Raw genomic sequence first — 18,360 nt, 5'->3', positions numbered from 1 at the left:
TTAATATGATCTTTCCTGCTTTTGGGTTACTTACCAAGCCCTTGCTTTTTAGAAGAATACGTTCGGCTGCACTTCCATATGTGCGTGACCGAGACCCGTTAATGCAGAGCGCATGCGTTTAATTGGCGGTGATGTCAGTTCACCTGAAGCACTGTACGCGCCGTCTATATGCGCGCTCCCATGTAAAACTAATTTTACTGATTGTGGGACCTCAATGTAATTTTTGCGCTGCGCTGATTGTGGGACCTCAATCCCATGACCTGTAATCATTGTATGTTGTCAACCACAGAGTCTCCTAGATATATGGCTAGTTAGTCATTAGATTAAATTATACAGCCATCTTTACAGAGCTGAACCCCTCTGGAGACAGCTTCCCTGCATATCTAAAACTAGCAGATGTACTAAATGGCATATTTACTAACTCTTTTAGTAACCGTTATCGTTTCCCTAAGATCTTAATGTTTACTAAGCTTACCAGAAAGCCAATAACCCATGTATTTGAAGATGCAGAGTTTAAACTATGGAGTTAGTACAGCGGTTTTGTACTGTAGATACTCTGTCAGCTTTCAAGCTAAGCACCAGATGCTGGTTTCCAACCATCAAGGAATATTAAACATGCAGCAATGTTCAAAAAGAAGCATTTTGAATAGCATTGAATCCCTGATCGACTGACACGCTGTGACAGAAGCTGTGGGTATAAGGCATGTGAAAAAAGTGCAGCGTTTTCATGTGTACAACTACTTTTCATATGTACGGTGTGTGTAAATGCTTCTCTGGGATCCCCTTTGTTCAGAAATTGCAGACATATATGGCTTTGGCATTGCTTTTCGGTAATTAAAAGGCTGCTAAACGCCGCTGTGCACCATACTTGTATTATGCCCAGCAGTAAAGGGGTTAATTAGGTAGCTTGTAGGGTTCATTTTAGCTTTAGTGTAGAGATCATCCTTCTACGGGACACATCCCACCCCCTGACCCTCTCAAACAGCTCTCTTCCCTCCCCAACCCCACAATTGTCACCCCCATCTTAAGTACTGGGCTTTTTAATATAAAAAAAAAAAAAAAAAACACTGTAGTGTAGCTGCCCCCCTCAATGCCCTCCCCCCTCCCTGATCCCTTTCCCAACACTTATTCCCCCCTCTCCCTCCTTCCCTTTCACTGAAGATTTTCAATAGTGTATCGGTCCCATGCGATCTCGCCACTCTCACAGGAACTCCTTCAGCGATGGGCCGCCCACCCCCCTCCCACCCCCCTCCCTCCTATCCCTACCACGCCACCGACGATCGGCACCATCGCTGCCCGATGCAGAGAGGGCCACAGAGTTGCTTACCAGAGGGTATTGCAGGATGCCTCAATATCGAGGCAGCGCTGCAATACCCTGAAAGCGGCTTCCAGCGCTTGAAACCCCTGAGGACGTACCAGACACATCCTTGGTCGTTAAGGGGTTAAAAGACACCAGTTCTGTTAGTGAAAATCATGACAGTGCGAGGCAAAGTCAGATGACGCTGAAGGGTTAGAGAATATGCTTTTGACAAGGTCTGTTATTTTAAAGGGACAGTCAACACCAGAATTTTTGTTGTTTAAAAAGATAGATAACCCTCTTTATTACCCATTCCCCAGTTTTGCATAACCAACACAGTTATTATAATACACATTTTACCTCTATAATTACCTTGTATCTAAGCCTCTACAGACTGCCCCCTTATTTCAGTTCTTTTGACAGACTTGCATTTTAGCCAATCAGTACTCACTCCTAGGTAACTTCTCGTACTTGAGCTCAATGTTATCTATATGAAACACATGAACTAACGCCCTCTAGTGGTAAAAAACTGTCAAAATGCATTCAGATTAGGCGCGGCCTTCAAGGTCTAAGAAATTAGCACATGAGCCTACTAGGTTTAGCTTTCAATTAAGAATACCTGAAAAAACAAAGCAAACTTGGTGATAAAAGTGAATTGGAAAGATGTTTACAATGACATGCCCTATTTAAATCATGAAAGGTTTTTTTGGACTTGACTGTCCCTTTAACAATTGATGTTTAATAAAAACTATTGCCTAGATTACGAGTCTTGCGTTAGCCTTAAAAAGCTGCTTTTTAACGCCCGCTGGTATTACGAGTCTGGCAAGTACAGGTGTACCGCTCACTTTTTTTCCACGACTCGAGCATACTGCAAATCCCCTTACGTCAATTGCGTATCCTATCTTTTATATGGAATTTTCCTAACGCCGGTATTAGGAGTCTTGGAGAAAGTTAGCGGTACAGCCTCTCCTGTCAAGACTCATACCGCATTTAAAAGTCAATAGTTAAAAGTTTTATGGGCTAACGCCGTAACATAAAACTCTTAACTAAAGTGCTAAAAAGTACACTAACACCCATAAACTACCTATTAACCCCTAAACCGAGCCCCTCCCCCATCGCAAACACTATAATAAAATTATTTAACGCCTAATCTGCCGACCGGACATCGCCGCCACTTTAAAAAATGTATTAACCCCAAAACTGCCGCACTACCGCCTTGCAAACACTAGTTAAATTTTATTAACCCCTAATCTGCCGTCCCTAACATCACCAACACCTACCTACATTTATTAACCCCTAATCTGCCGCCCACGTCGCCAACACTATATTAACTGTATTAACCCCTAAACCTAAGTCTAACCCTAACCCCTCCAACTTAAAAATAATTTAAATAAATCTAAATAAAATACCTAAAATTAAATAAATTATTCCTATTTAAAACTAAATACTTACCTATAAAATAAACCCTAATATAGCTACAATATTAACTAATAATTACATTGTAGCTACCTTAGGGTTTATTTTTATTTTACAGGCAACTTTGTATTTATTTTAACTAGGTAGAATAGTTATTAAATAGTTATTAACTATTTAATAACTACCTAGTTAAAATAAATACAAATTTCATTGTAAAATAAACCCTAACCTAAGTTACAATTACACCTAACACTACATTATAATTAAATTAATTACCTAAACTAACTACAATTAATTACAATTAAATAAACTAAATTTCGGAAAAAAACCCCCACTAAATTACAGAAAATAAAAAAGAAATTACAAATTTTTAAACTAATTACACCTAATCTAATCCCCCTAATAAAATAAAAAAGCCCCCCAAAATAAAAAAAAATCCCTACCCTATACTAAATTACAAATAGCCCTTAAAAGGGCCTTTTGCAGGGCATTGCCCCAAAGTAATCAGCTCTTTTACCTGTAAAAAAAAAAAATACAATACCCCCCAACATTAAAACCCACCACCCACACACCCAACTCTACTCTAAAACCCACCCAAACCCCCCTTAAAAAACCTAACACTAACCCCTTGAAGATCACCCTACCTTGAGACGTCTTCACCCAGCCGGGCCGAAGTCCTCCAAGAAGCCGGGCAGAAGTCGTCCTCCAGAAGGCAGAAGTCTTCATCCAGGCGGCATCTTCTATCTTCATCCTTCTGGCGCGGAGCGGGTCCATCTTCAATCCAGCCGATGCAGAGCATCCTCTTCCATCGACGTCCTAACGAAGAATGAAGGTTCCTTTAAATGACATCATCCAAGATGGCATCCTTTCAATTCCGATTGGCTGAATTCTATCAGCCAATCGGAATTAAGGTAGGAAAAATCCTATTGGCTCAAACAATCAGCCAATAGAATTGAAGTTCAATCCTATTGGCTGATCCAAACAGCCAACAGGATTGAGCTTGCATTCTATTGGCTGTTCCAATCAGCCAATAGAATGCGAGCTCAATTCTATTACCTGATTGCATCAGCCAATAGGATTTTTCCTACCTTAATTGCGATTGGCTGATAGAACGGAATTGAAAGGACGCCATCTTGGATGACATCATTTAAAGGAACCTTCATTCTTCGTTAGGACGTCGATGGAAGAGGATGCTCCGCGTCGGCTGGATTGAAGATGGACCCGCTCCGCGTCGGCTGGATTGAAGATAGAAGATGCCGCCTGGATTACTTTGGGGAAATGCCCCGCAAAAGGCCCTTTTAAGGGCTATTTGTAATTTAGTATAGGGTAGGGAATTTTTTTATTTTGGGGGGCTTTTTTATTTTATTAGGGGGATTAGATTAGGTGAAATTAGTTTAAAAATTTGTAATTTCTTTTTTTTTTCTGTAATTTAGTGTTTTTTTCCGTAATTTAGTTTAATTTAATTGTAATTAATTGTAGTTAGTTTAGGTAATTAATTTAATTATAGTGTAGTGTTAGGTGTAATTGTAACTTAGGTTAGGATTTATTTTACAGGTAAATTTGTATTTATTTTAGCTAGGTAGTTATTAAATAGTTAGTAACTATTTAATAATTATTATAGCTAGTTAAAATAAATACAAACTTGCCTGTAAAATAAAAATAAAACCTAAGCTAGCTACAATGTAACTATTAGTTAACAAAAAACAAATATATACCCATTTCAATTATTTATTTTTACCAGTGAAACCAATATAACATCTCAACATTCACAAATATACATTTCTGACATTCAAAAACAAAACAAAAACAAATCAGTGACCAATATAGCCACCTTTCTTTGCAAGGACACTCAAAAGCCTGCCATCCATGGATTCTGTCAGTGTTTTGATCTGTTCACCATCAACATTGCGTGCAGCAGCAACCACAGCCTCCCAGACACTGTTCAGAGAGGTGTACTGTTTTCCCTCCTTGTAAATCTCACATTTGATGATGGACCACAGGTTCTCAATGGGGTTCAGATCAGGTGAACAAGGAGGCCATGTCATTAGATTTTCTTCTTTTATACCCTTTCTTGCCAGCCACGCTGTGGAGTACTTGGACGCGTGTGATGGAGCATTGTCCTGCATGAAAATCATGTTTTTCTTGAAGGATGCAGACTTCTTCCTGTACCACTGCTTGAAGAAGGTGTCTTCCAGAAACTGGCAGTAGGACTGGGAGTTGAGCTTGACTCCATCCTCAACCCGAAAAGGCCCCACAAGCTAAGCTTTGATGATACCAGCCCAAACCAGTACTCCACCTCCACCTTGCTGACGTCTGAGTCGGACTGGAGCTCTCTGCCCTTTACCAATCCAGCCACGGGCCCATCCATCTGGCCCATCAAGACTCACTCTCATTTCATCAGTCCATAAAACCTTAGAAAAATCAGTCTTGAGATATTTCTTGGCCCAGTCTTGACGTTTCAGCTTGTGTGTCTTGTTCAGTGGTGGTCGTCTTTCAGCCTTTCTTACCTTGGCCATGTCTCTGAGTATTGCACACCTTGTGCTTTTGGGCACTCCAGTGATGTTGCAGCTCTGAAATATGGCCAAACTGGTGGCAAGTGGCATCTGCACGCTTGACTTTTCTCAGTTCATGGGCAGTTATTTTGCGCCTTGGTTTTTCTACACGCTTCTTGCGACCCTGTTAACTATTTTGAATGAAACGCTTGATTGTTCGATGATCACGCTTCAGAAGCTTTGCAATTTTAAGAGTGCTGCATCCCTCTGCAAGATATCTCACTATTTTTTACTTTTCTGAGCCTGTCAAGTCCTTCTTTTGACCCATTTTGCCAAAGGAAAGGAAGTTGCCTAATAATTATGCACACCTGATATAGGGTGTTGTCGTCATTAGACCACACCCCTTCTCATTACAGAGATGCACATCACCTAATATGCTTAATTGGTAGTAGGCTTTCGAGCCTATGCAGCTTGGAGTAAGACAACATGCATAAAGAGGATGATGTGGTCAAAATACTCATTTGCCTAATAATTCTGCACTCCCTGTAGTTTTAAATAGGAATAATTTAGTTAATACTAGTAAATTTATTTAGATGTATTTAAATTATATTTAAGTGAGGGGGTTTTAGGGTTAGGGTTAGACTTAGGTTTAGGGGTTAATAACTTTATTATAGTGGCAGCGGCATATTAGGGGTTAATACATTTAATATAGTTGCGGCGACATTGGGGGCGGCAGATTAGGGGTTAATAACTATAATGTAGGTGTCGGCGATGTTGGGGGCGACAGATTAGGGGTTCATAGGTATAATGTAGGTGGCGGCGGTGTCCGGAGCGGCAGATTAGGGGTTAATAAGGTTATGCAGGTGGCAGCGATGTCGGGGTCGGCAGATTAGGGGTTAATAAGTGTTAGATTAGGGGTGTTTAGACTCAGGGTTTATGTTAGGGTGTTAGGTGCAGACATAAAATGTATTTTCCCATAGGAAACAATGGGGCTGCGTTAAGAGCTGAACGCTGCTTTTTTGCAGGTTAGTTTTTTTTTCAGCCGAATCTGCCCCATTGTTTCCTATGGGGAAATCGTGCACGAGCACGTTCAGCCAGTTTACCACTACCGTAAGCAGCGCTGGTATTGAGGTGAGATGTGGAGCTAAATTTTGCTCAACGCTTACTTTTTAGAGGCCAACGCCAGGTTGGAAAAAACCTGTAATAGCAGCACTGTTTGTAGGTGAGCGGTGAGCTGGAACTGAGCGTTGGCACCGCACAGCTTTACCGACAAAACTCGTAATCTAGCCGTATGTTTGTTTTAACTTACTTTTGCCTGCTAGTAGTAATATAGATTTAAAAAAAACCTGAAGCACAGTTCTTGTGCTGATGTTGCTTCCAAAAGCAGTTTGGAACTCTATAGTTAGTGATGCAATAGATAACAAAATGTATGCTTACCTGATAAATTTCTTTCTTTCCGGATATGGAGAGTCCACATCATCATTCAATTACTAGTGGGAATATCACTCCTGGCCAGCAGGACGAGGCAAAGAGCACCACAGCAAAGCTGCTAAGTGTCACTCCCGCACCCACAATCCCCATTTATTCGACTGAAGGGAAATGGAAAAAGAATAACACAAAGGTGTAGAGGTGCCTGAGGTTTAGTAAAAAATAACTGTCTTAATAAATGGTGGGGTCGTGGACTCTCCATATCCGGAAAGAAATACATTTATCAGGTAAGCATAAATTTTGTTTTCTTTCCTAAGATATGGAGAGTCCACAATGTCATTCAATTACTAGTGGGAACCAATACTCAAGCTAGAGGACACAGAATGAACAGGGAGGGAGAACAAGACAGGCTGTCAGGGTGCCAGGAATCAGACGGAGACGAGAAGTGCAAAAATAATCACACCTTTATTAATAGCAAAAAATAATAAAAACTCCACAAGTCAAATAACAAGCCAGGCGTCAAAACCAGAGCTGGTAGTCAAACGAGCCGAGTCAGGAACAAGGAAAACAGCAGAGTCAGGAACAAGCCAGGGATCAGGAACCAGGGAGGACGTCAGGCAGCCAGGTAATACACTGGAACTCTCACAAACAGGTCTGAGACAATGCAAAGACAAAGCATACTGAACAGAGGCCCTTTAAATAATAAGTGATGACATCACAATTCTGATACTGCATCCTGTCTTACACGGATGATGCACACCAGTCTGGCCATAAAAGGAAGTTACGGAAATGAGCAGCATCCCCCACAATGCACCATAGTCAGCAAGAGAGGTGAGTAAAATGGCTGCCAGCAAACAAAACAGGGAAAAAACCCTGACACAGGCAGACCTAAACAGAAGGCACCTCCACTTGAAGAACCTTTCTCCTAAAAGAGGCCTCAGCCGAGGCAAAAATATCAAATTTGGAAAATTTGGAAAAATTATGCAGAGAGGACCAAGTTGCAGCCTTGCAAAGCTGTTCCACAGAAGCTTTGAAAGTCCAAGAAGAGGAGACAGTCCTAGTGGAATGAGCTGTAATTCTCTCAGGAGGCTTCCGTCCAGCAGTCTCATAAGCAAAACTAATTATACTTCTCAACCAGAGGGAAAGAGAAATATAAGTAGCCTTCTGACCCTTAAGCTTTCCTGAGAAACAAACAAACAGGGCAGAAGACTGCCGAAAATCCTTAGTCGCCTGTAGGTAGAATTTTAGAGCACGCACAACATCCAAGTTGTGCAACATACGTTTTTTATGAGAAGTTGGATTGGGACAAAGAGAAGAAACAACAATTACCTGATTAATATTTCTATCCGAAACCACTTTAGGAAGAAACCCAAATTTAGTATGAAGAACCGCCTTATCCGCAAGAAAGATAAGGAAAGGCGAATCACACTACAAAGCCGAAAGTCCAGAAACTCTCTGAGCAGAAGAGATAGCAATAAGAAACAAAACCTTCCAAGATAGCAACTTAATATCTATGGAATGCATTGGCTGTAACGGAGCCTGCTGCCAAACTTTAAGAAGAAGTTTAAGGCTACAAGGAGGAGCAACAGGTTTAAAAACAAGCCTGATTCTGATCAGGGCCTGACAAAAAGATTGAACATCTGGCACATCCGCCAGATGCTTGTGTAACAAAATAGATAATGCAGAAATCTGACCTTTCAGAGAACTGTCCGACAACCCTTTCTCCAGAACTTCCTGGAGAAAAGTCAAAATTCTAGGAATCCTGACCCTACTCCAAGAGTAGCCCTTAGATTCATACCAATAAAAGGTATTTACGCCATACCTTATGGTAAATCTTTCGAATAACAGGCTTGCAAGCCTGGATCATGGTCTCAATGACCGACTCAGAAAATCCACGCTTAGATAAAACTAAGCGTTCAATCTCCAAGCAGTCAGCGTCAGAGAAACGAGATTTGAATGGAGGAATGGGCCCTGAGTTAGAAGGTCCTTCCTCAGAGGCAACCTCCAAGGCGGCCGAGAAGACATCTTCACTAGGTCTGCATACCAGATCCTGCGAGACCATGCAGGAGCTATTAGAATTACAGATGCTCTCTCTTGTTTGATACAAGCAATAACTCGTGGAAGGAGTGCAAACGGAGGGAACAGGTATGCTAGACCGAAATCCCAAGGAACCGCCAGAGCATCTATCAGAGCGGCCTGAGAATCTCTTGACCTTGAACCGTACCTTGGAAGCTTGGCGTTCTGCCGAGACGCCATCAGATCCAACACCGACACCCCCAATTTGAGGGTTAACCTGGAGAGCATTTCCGGATGGAGAGCCCACTCCCCGGGATGAAATGTCTGTCTGCTCAGGAAATTCTCCTCCCAGTTGTCCACTCCAGGAATGTGGATGGCAGATAGACAACAATTGTGTGCTTCCACCCACTGAATAATCCGTGCCACCTCCTTCATGGCTAAGGAACTCTAAGTTCCTCCCTGGGGGTTAATGTAAGCCACTGAGGTGATGTTGTCCGACTGAAACTTGATAAACCAGGCTAAGGACAATTGAGGCCAAGCTATCAGAGCATTGTAAATCTCTCTGAACTCAAAGATGTTTATGGGGAGAGCAGACTCCTCCCCGAGTCCATAGTCCCAGGCTGGCGTCCGTGATCACAATCACCTAGGAAGGTCTCCGGAAGCATGTGTCCTGAGACAGATGGTCGTGAGAAAGACACCACGGGAGAGTCTTGTCGACTGGTCTAGATCTATCCTCTGGGACAGATCTGAATGGTCTCTGTTCCTTTGTCTGAGCATGCATAATTGCAGAGCTCTCGAATGGAATCAAGCAAAGGGAATGTGTCCATGGAAGTGACCATCAGACCAATTACCTCCATACATTGAGCCACTGATGGCAGAACAGTAGACTGAAGAGAGAGAGGCAAGAGGAGAGAATTTTGGATTTTCTGACCACTGTCAGAAATTTTTTTATAGATAGGGAATCTATTATGGTCCCTAAGAAAACCACCCTTGAAGCTAAAACAAAGGAACTCTTTTCCAGATTCACTTTCCAACCGTAGGAACGTAGAAAAGACAACAAGATCTCTGTATGAGAGTTTGCTTGTTGAAAAGATGGTGTCTGAACCAATATGGTGTCCAGGTATGGCCCCACTGCAATTCCCCAAGACCTGATCACTGCCAAGAGAGCCCCCAGAACCTTTGAGAAAATTCTGGAGCTGTGGCAAGGTCAAACGGAAGAGCCACAAACTGAAAGTGTTGGTCTAGAAAGGCGATTCTCAGGAATTTGTGATGATCCCTGTGGATGGGAACATGAAGAGACGCGTCCTTCAGGTCTATGCTCGTCATGAACTGACCCTCTCAGACCAAAGGAAGAATGGAACGAATGGTTCCATTTTGAAGGATGGTACCCTGAGAAACTCGTAGATGCACTTTAGGTCTAAAATGGGTCGAAAAGTTCCCTCTTTTTTGGGAACCACAAACAGATTTGAATAGAATCCTAGACCATGTTCCCTTACTGGAACTGGAACAATCACTCCCAGGGAGGAAAGGTCCTCAACACAGTTCAAGAATGCCTCTCTTTTACCTGGTATGCAGATAATACTGAGGGGTGTAATCTGCCCCTGGGAGGGAAAGTTTTGAATTCTATTTTGTAACCCTGAGATACTATGTCCACAGCCCAAGGATCAGGGACATCTCGTCTCCACCCTTGACAAAACAGGGAAAGTCTGCCCCCAACTTGATCCAAACCCGGACTGGGGGGCGACTCTTCATGCTGACAGACTTAGCTGAGGGTTTCTTTGATTGCTTCCCCTTATTCCAAGACTGATTGGGCTTCCGAAAAGACTTGGACTGCTCCTGCTTGAAAGAGTGAGAGGAAGACTTTTAAACTTTGAAGTTACGAAAGGAACGAAAATTACTTTGACGTCCTTTGAGTCTGTTTTTCTTGTCTTGCGGTAGAAAGACCCTTTTCCACCGATAATATCAGAAATTATTTCTGCCAGACCAGGTCCGAACAAGGTATTCCCCTTGTAAGGAAGCGCCAGAAGCTTGGACTTAGAGGTAACATCAGCTGACCAAGATTTTAGCCACAATGCCCTGCAGGCTAGGACAGTGAAGCCAGACATATTGGCTCCCAATCTAATAACTTGCATGTTAGCATCAGAAATAAAGGAATTGGCTAGTTTGAGAGCATTAATCCTATCTTGTATCTCCTCCAACGGAGTCTCTACTAAAATTGATTCAGACAAGGCGTTGCACCAATAAGATGCCGCACTTGCTACTGTGGCAATACAAACTGCAGGTTGCCATTGAAGACCTTAATGAACATACATCTTCTTCAAATAAGCTTCCAAGTTTTTTGGTCCATGGGATCCTTAAAGGAGCAGCTATCCTCTATAGGGATCTTAGTTCTCTTAGTCCGAGTAGAAATAGCCCCTTCTACTTTAGACACCGTGCGCCAAGAATCTCTAATGGAGTCAGCAACAGGAAACGTCTTTTTAAATATGGGAGACAGGGAGACCCTGGCTTCTCCCATTCCTGTTAAATAATCTCCGTCACATAGTCTGGGACAGGAAAAACTTCCACAGAGGAAGGAACATCATAGTATTTATTAAAGGACCAGTCAACACAGTAGATTTGCATAATCAACAAATGCAAGGTAACAAGACAATGCAATAGCACTTAGTCTGAACTTCAAATGAGTAGTTTTTTTCTTAAAATTTTAAAAGTTATGTCTTTTTCCACTCCCCCTGTACCATGTGACAGCCATCAGCCAATCACAAATGCATACACGTACCATGTGACAGCCATCAGCCATTCACAAATGCATACACACTTATTCTTGCACATGCTCAGTAGGACCTGGTGACTCAAAAAGTTTAAATATAAAAATACTGTGCACATTTTTTTAATGGAAGTAAATTGGAAAGTTGTTTAAAATGGCATGCTCTATCTGAATAATGAAAGTTTAATTTTGATTGAGTGTCCCTTTAAGTTGAATAGACTTCTTAGGGTTGACAACGACAGAAGTATCGGAGTCTTCCAAAGTAGCCAATACCTCCTTTAACAGTATACGCAGGTGTTCAAGCTTAAATCTAAAGTTTACTTCTTCAGTATCAGATGAAGAAATAATACTGTCCGAATCTAAGATTTCACCCTCAGAGGCTACCGGCGTATCCTCCTCATCAGACTTATGATGAAGGGCAACCTGCGTAGCAGTAGGTGGAACAGAAACCTTACTATCTGAATGTCTAATTTTACTCTTACATTTTCCCAGCATAGGAAAAGCAGATAATGCCGCAGATACTGCAGAAGATACCTGTGCAGCAAAATCTGCAGGCAAATAAACTCTGCCAGGAGGCTGAGAAGAACTGCAGGGCATTCTATGTGACGCCATAGAGGCTTGGGACGTTTGAGGAGAAAGCTGTGGCATTGCCTGAACAGCATCATCCTGAGAGACATTGGGCTCAGAGGGCAACAATTTATCTTTAAATTGAAGTGTTCTAGCTAAGCATGCAGCACAGAACTGCATAGGAAAACAATTTGTGCCTCTAGGCATAACAAACATTTGTCAAAAAACACAGAGTTTTGGTCCATGTCCATAATACTAAATAATGTGACAATTTGAAAACATTTTAAAGAATTTTTAATACCACAATTTGGCTGCTAGAAGTCTTTAAAACTATCGTATAGTAGATCGACACTGAAGAGACTGAAATTCAACGATGCTGCTCCGTGAATATCGGACAGCAGAGAGAAGTCACATGACTGGCAGAGAGAGGAAACTACGCAGCAAGTAAAAGGTGCGCATTTCTCTCTGCCTACAACATAAGATGCAAGTAGCTGCAGCTGGTTTCAAACTCGAGCAGTTTGTCAGTTAGTCTGTTCTAGCTACCAACTGCCAAATTTTAAGTCTATACATAAATCCCTGTATAAAACATAAGCCCCACACACACATAGTAAATAAAGTATTTGAACAAAATTAGCCCAAAGAGGAAAAAGTCCCAATAAAGGGAAGGTTAACCCATGGTGGTAAATTTATCATGGTGCGGACAGACATGATCCGCCATAGCGAATCATGTCCGCCGCACATCGATAAATGTCGACAGCATACGCTGTTGGCATTTATCATTGCACCAGCAGTTCTTGTGAACTGCTGGTGCAATACCATCCCCTGCAGATTCGCGGCCAATCAGCCGCTGGCAGGGGGTCATCGTATTTGATCGGGCTGATTGCTGTCCGCCACCTCAGTCTCAGTCTTAGGACCACTGCTTCTTAACTTCCGCTTCAGGCGGAACTGAAGCAGAGTGGGTTGGAAGCAGCATCCGCTGCTTCATAAATTGACATACATACATAATGGGCCTACCCACCGCCAAAGAAAATCCTGTATAAAGGATTTTCAAAATGTCCCCATCTACTGCATATGAAATATTCTTCTGAAGTGCAAGTCTCCAAGACCTAGAAGAGAAAAGCACTTACCTGCAGTCTAGCTGTCCGGCAGGAAGACAGCTCACAAGGGGTGAAAGGACACATACACCTTACAGAGACCTGTAGAAAAAGAAAGAACAGAGTAACCAACAACTTCATAACTGCTTAAAAGCCACCAGAGAATGAATGGGGGTTGTGGGTGGGGGAGTGACTCTTAGCAGCTTTGCTGTGGTGCTATTTGCCTACTCCTGCTGGCCAGAAGTGATATTCCCACTAGTAATTGAATGACGTCGAGGACTCTCTATATCTTAGGAAAGAAAGGCAATTTTTATGCGCTACATGCTTCAGCACTCAGCAGGCCTGTTCTGTTAGTTTGCATGACCTACCACTTCATGGCTAGGCTGCTGTTTGCTCCTAGATACAATAAATTTACAATAATATAACGAACAGTTGACTAGGAGCGATGTACTAGGGCCCAAGTTTCACAAACTGACTTGTGGTAAAGGTGGCATCCTATGACAGTGCCAAGTCACTAAGCTCTTCAGACTGACCCATTGCACTGCCAATGCTTGCCTTTTGAGATTTCATTGCTATGAGGTGCATTATATGGAATGAACTTAATTAGTATGGAAATACACATACACTTGGCTATATAGTGAATGCTATTCTATAAAAAGACATTAGAAATGTCTTGTAATTACAAGATATTTACTGCCCGTCTAACTTCTCTTTGCTGTTCTTTATATCGCTTTGTCCACCTCTCAGTAGATATCTCTGTATCTCTTTCGCTGTCCATGTCTATGTAGCTCTCTGTCTCTGTATCTCGTTCGCTTCACTAGGCAGCTCTCTGTATCTCGTTCGCTTCACTAGGCAGCTCTCTGTATCTCAATCGCTAGGCAGCTCTCTGTATCTCGTTCGCTTCGCTAGGCAGCTCTCTGTATCTCGTTCGCTTCACTAGGCAGCTCTCTGTATCTCGTTCGCTTCACTAGGCTGCTCTCTGGATCTCGATCGCTAGGCAGCTCTCTGGATCTCGATCGCTAGGCAGCTCTCTGGATCTCGATCGCTAGGCAGCTCTCTGGATCTCGATCGCTAGGCAGCTCTCTGGATCTCGATCGCTAGGCAGCTCTCTGGATCTCGATCGCTAGGCAGCTCTCTGGATCTCGATCGCTAGGCAGCTCTCTGGATCTCGATCGCTAGGCAGCTCTCTGGATCTCGATCGCTAGGCAGCTCTCTGGATCTCGATCGCTAGGCAGCTCTCTGGATCTCGATCGCTAGGCATCTCTCTGGATCTCGATCGCTAGGCATCTCTCTGGATCTCGATCGCTAGGCATCTCTCTGGATCTCGATCGCTAGGCAGCTCTCTGGATCTCGATCGCTAGGCATCTCTCTGGATCTCGATCGCTCCCTATGCAGCTCTCTGGATCTCGCTTGATCCCTATGCAGCTCTCTGTATGTCGCTCGCTATGCAGCTCTCTGTATGTCGCTCGCTATGCAGCTCTCTGTATGTCGCTCGCTTCACTATGCAGCTCTCTGTATGTCGCTCACTATGCAGCTCTGTATCTCGCTCACTATGCAGCTCTCTGCATCTCGCTCGCTTCGCTAGGCAGCTCTCTGTATGTCGCTCGCTATGCAGCTCTCTGTATGTCGCTCGCTTCACTATGCAGCTCTGTATCTCGCTCACTATGCAGCTCTGTGCATCTCGCTCACTTCACTAGGCAGCTCTCTGCATCTTGCTCACTTCACTAGGCAGCTCTCTGCATCTCGCTCGCTTCTCTAGGCAGCTCTCTGCATGTCGCTCGCTTCACTATGCAGCTCTGTATCTCGCTCGCACACTATGCAGCTCTGTATCTCGCTCACTATGCAGCTCTCTGCATCTCGCTCACTTCACTAGGCAGCTCTCATCATCTAGCTCGCTTCACTAGGCAGCTCTCATCTCGCTCGCTTCACTAGGCGGCTCCCTCTCGCTCGCTGTATCTCGCTCGTATTGCTGCTCTTTGTAGCTCTCTCTATGCTGCGTTGTATCCCTCCTGCTCTATATACAGTATTTTGTTTATCTTTCTTCCTTTCTATGCAGCTCTTAGTGTCTCTCATTCTCTCCATTTTCTTCTCATGTTACTTGGGAAAAAGAAAATAGCCAGCAAATGTGTCCATGTTCATTTAGAAAAAAAAACACACATTATCTAATTAGAAATCACACAGAATACATCCCTTCAATAATTATGGTTTCATTAGGTGATAAACTGGTGAAATTAAATATAAGCAGCAACTGACAGTAATGTAGTGTTACTCCTACAGTAGACCACTCATTAGCTGGCAAAAGAATGGCTGATAAATACATAATGTGATTGCGGTAGTTATTATTTACTCTCAACCTAATCATAAATACTCAATGAAATGAAGGGAATATTCCATTCATGCTGTGAATTAGCAGCACAAATATAAACATTGTCCATTCAATGTTTGGATTCGTAATGACTGCTGTGGTAATAAAATTAATAAGGTGGGAGAAGTAAACAGATTGGCAGGTTTTTTTGGTTAGTCTGTACATACACACAATTCCGTGACTATTTTTATTTTATAATATTTACCTCCTCATACTGGTAATCATCTTCGGATCCCTCAGTGATGGTAACCTCTGTATATGGAGTCAAGGTGACAATAAGAGATAGCAAGACTCTTTGTGAAGCAATAGTCTCAGTTGAAGGAGAGGCTTTACTTAGAAATTTTTACAGATTATCCCTTGATCAGCAATGCAGTACATGTACAGAAGGTGAAAGGTGAATGTGTGTAGTGCTGGGTAATATCACTCAGCAACAGTCGCAGGGGAAAATCTGATTCAAACAGACTTGCATTGCTAAGAATTTGATTTTGATTTCATTCCTACTCACATTCAACATTTAGAAATTACACAGTTAAAGCTATTTACAAACTAAGAACTTTACTAAACAGGTGAGTAAGCGTGAGAATAAAACGTTAATGATGGCGATCCCTTTTAAATCATAGACATTCACTTTCACAAAAAAGTAAAAATTTAGAATGAAAACGATCACAAGTCAATCTGATATACATTTTCTCACAAGGACAGCCTGTGTTACACAATAATAATACAAAACATTTTGTTACAGAGGATTTCAAAATTAAAAGTTTACTGCGCTACATACCCCCTTCGCTGTATGAGGTTCTGACGCTGTCTGACGGCATCAGAATGAGGCTATCATAGGAGCCTAAGGAAGCTCGCTCTCGTGAGCGCAATGCTTCCTAGCAATGCAAACATGCTTCGCATTGCGCTTAACTTGAAATACCAGCGCACATTATTGTGCACTGGTATTACAAAGTGGATCGTTAATATTGCTTACACATAAAGGGTTCAAAATGTAGATATGCTCTCATGGGAAAGGATATAAAAAAACTCTTTAAACTACAGAGTTTTTACAAATCATAATGGGGCATATTTATCAAGTTCCATATGGAGCTTGATGCCCTGTGTTTCTGGCGAGCCCTCAGGCTCGCCGGAAACACAAGTTATGAAGCAGCGGTCTAAAGACCGCTGCTCCATAACCTGTCCGCCTGCTCTGAGCCGGCGGACAGACATCGGCAGAAATCAACCCGATCGAATACGATCGGGTTGAATAACACCCCCTGCTAGCAGCCGATTGGCCGCGAATCTGCAGGGGGCAGAATTGCACCAGCAGCTCACGAGAACTGCTGGTGCAATGATAAATGCTGAGAGTGTATGCTGTCGGCATTTATCGTTTATTGATGTGCAGCGGACATGATCCGCAATATCGGATCATGTCCGCTCGCACAATGATAATTCGGTCCCAATAGGTTAATTTTAACTTCCTATACCCTTGAATTAAATGAATTTTAAATAGTGTTTTCTTGTGTTACAACTTGGACAAGCCTCTGCATGGACAAATAATGAAGTACAGGTATCTTTTTCAACACTGCAGAGAAATTGCAAGAGAGTGGGGGGAAACAACTCAGTTGTAATGCTAAATGATACCTACAACATGTTATATAAAAAGGGATGTTACATTCAGGTATCACACACATCACTCTTCATTTTCAATCTAGTAATTTTGGCACTATAACACTTCCATTTAAATGACAAAGAATAGCACTCAACACTGTTAAATGGGTAAACATTGTCTAGTACCTGTTATTTACAGAATGTAGATGTTAGAATTGTTTCTTATAGCTAGGGCATTGGAAATAGTGAAGTAATGTACTTAAATATGGGAATTTAGAAGCTCACCATGCAATTTACAGTTCACAAAATTGCATGTTGCATTTTCCCACAATGTGTTTAGAACTGCAGTGGTTAATGTTGCAGTGCTTTATTGTTCACTGTAGAGTAGGGGCTATCAATATTAACAAAACCGAACACTCATTTGCTGCATTGTTTGTAAGCCTCCACACTGAGGCATCCTGCTTACCAGCCCAATAAATGTTTACTGTAATTTGCTTACATTTTACAGTCAGGACAGAAAATACTAAAGAGCACATTTCTCCAAAACAGGTAAAAATGTGTAAAGCTTTTTTTGTTTTCAAATGAAGTAAATGATCCTAAAGCTAGTATGGCACTTATATCAGTCATTATCATGTGGTTTATGAATGAATGTGATACACCTTCAGACCTTTCAATATAAATAAGCTCCATTTCAAGGAAACTGCAAAAGACAATTGCAACGGGACAGTAAATGCTTTATCACTTATGTGTATAGCCTTTTCTTACGCAGTTGTTGGGGTGTTATGTGAGGAGAAAAGTTTTATGTCTTATGAAAGATCACGACACTATAGACGAAATGTGTTTACTATATTGCATAGATTAGTGGTTCTCAAACCAAGTGACCTCAAGGCCCGGTAACATTTAGCTGGACGTATACAGGGCCCTGTAGTGTATATATATGTACGTTTGTATGTGTATCTTCTACAGCATATTTCTTTTGTTTTGTTTCATTGTATATTATATTTAAATGTATAGCCTACAGTATATGAAATATATTTAATGTCATATCCTATTTGAATGTATGATACTTGTTGCATTATATTTTGTTTTTAGACTATAATACACTTTTTTTATATGAATTGGTAAATACAGCTTTCTTATAGATAAGCGGCCCGTTAAAAACAGCAAAATAATCTATTTTATCAATAATAAGGCTTTCAATATAGTGAATACATACACAACACCTCAAAATTTATTGCAATCAGTTTATTTTTCACACCAGATTTCTAGGTGTTTTTTTTCCTAGTTAAAATATCAAGTTAAAATTCCAATATATATATATATATATATAT

At 41.8% G+C, this 18,360-nt stretch overlaps 1 protein-coding gene across 1 annotated transcript in view; it reads right to left on the bottom strand.

The window, feature by feature from the left end:
* The window catches only part of SPAG16 (sperm associated antigen 16), a 984,179-nt gene that overhangs the window by 930,241 nt on the left and 35,578 nt on the right, over window positions 1-18,360 (bottom strand). Inside the window, exon 2 of the mRNA XM_053698804.1 lies at window positions 15,645-15,691. Coding sequence (XP_053554779.1) covers window positions 15,645-15,691 — 47 coding nt within the window. The remainder of the gene's footprint in view (window positions 1-15,644; window positions 15,692-18,360) is intronic.

Source organism: Bombina bombina, chromosome 1 (genome assembly GCF_027579735.1).
Source record: "Bombina bombina isolate aBomBom1 chromosome 1, aBomBom1.pri, whole genome shotgun sequence".
NCBI classification, from domain to species: Eukaryota; Metazoa; Chordata; class Amphibia; order Anura; family Bombinatoridae; genus Bombina; species Bombina bombina.
Note: the sequence above shows the minus strand (reverse complement) of the source record. Positions and strands in the feature narration are given on the sequence as shown.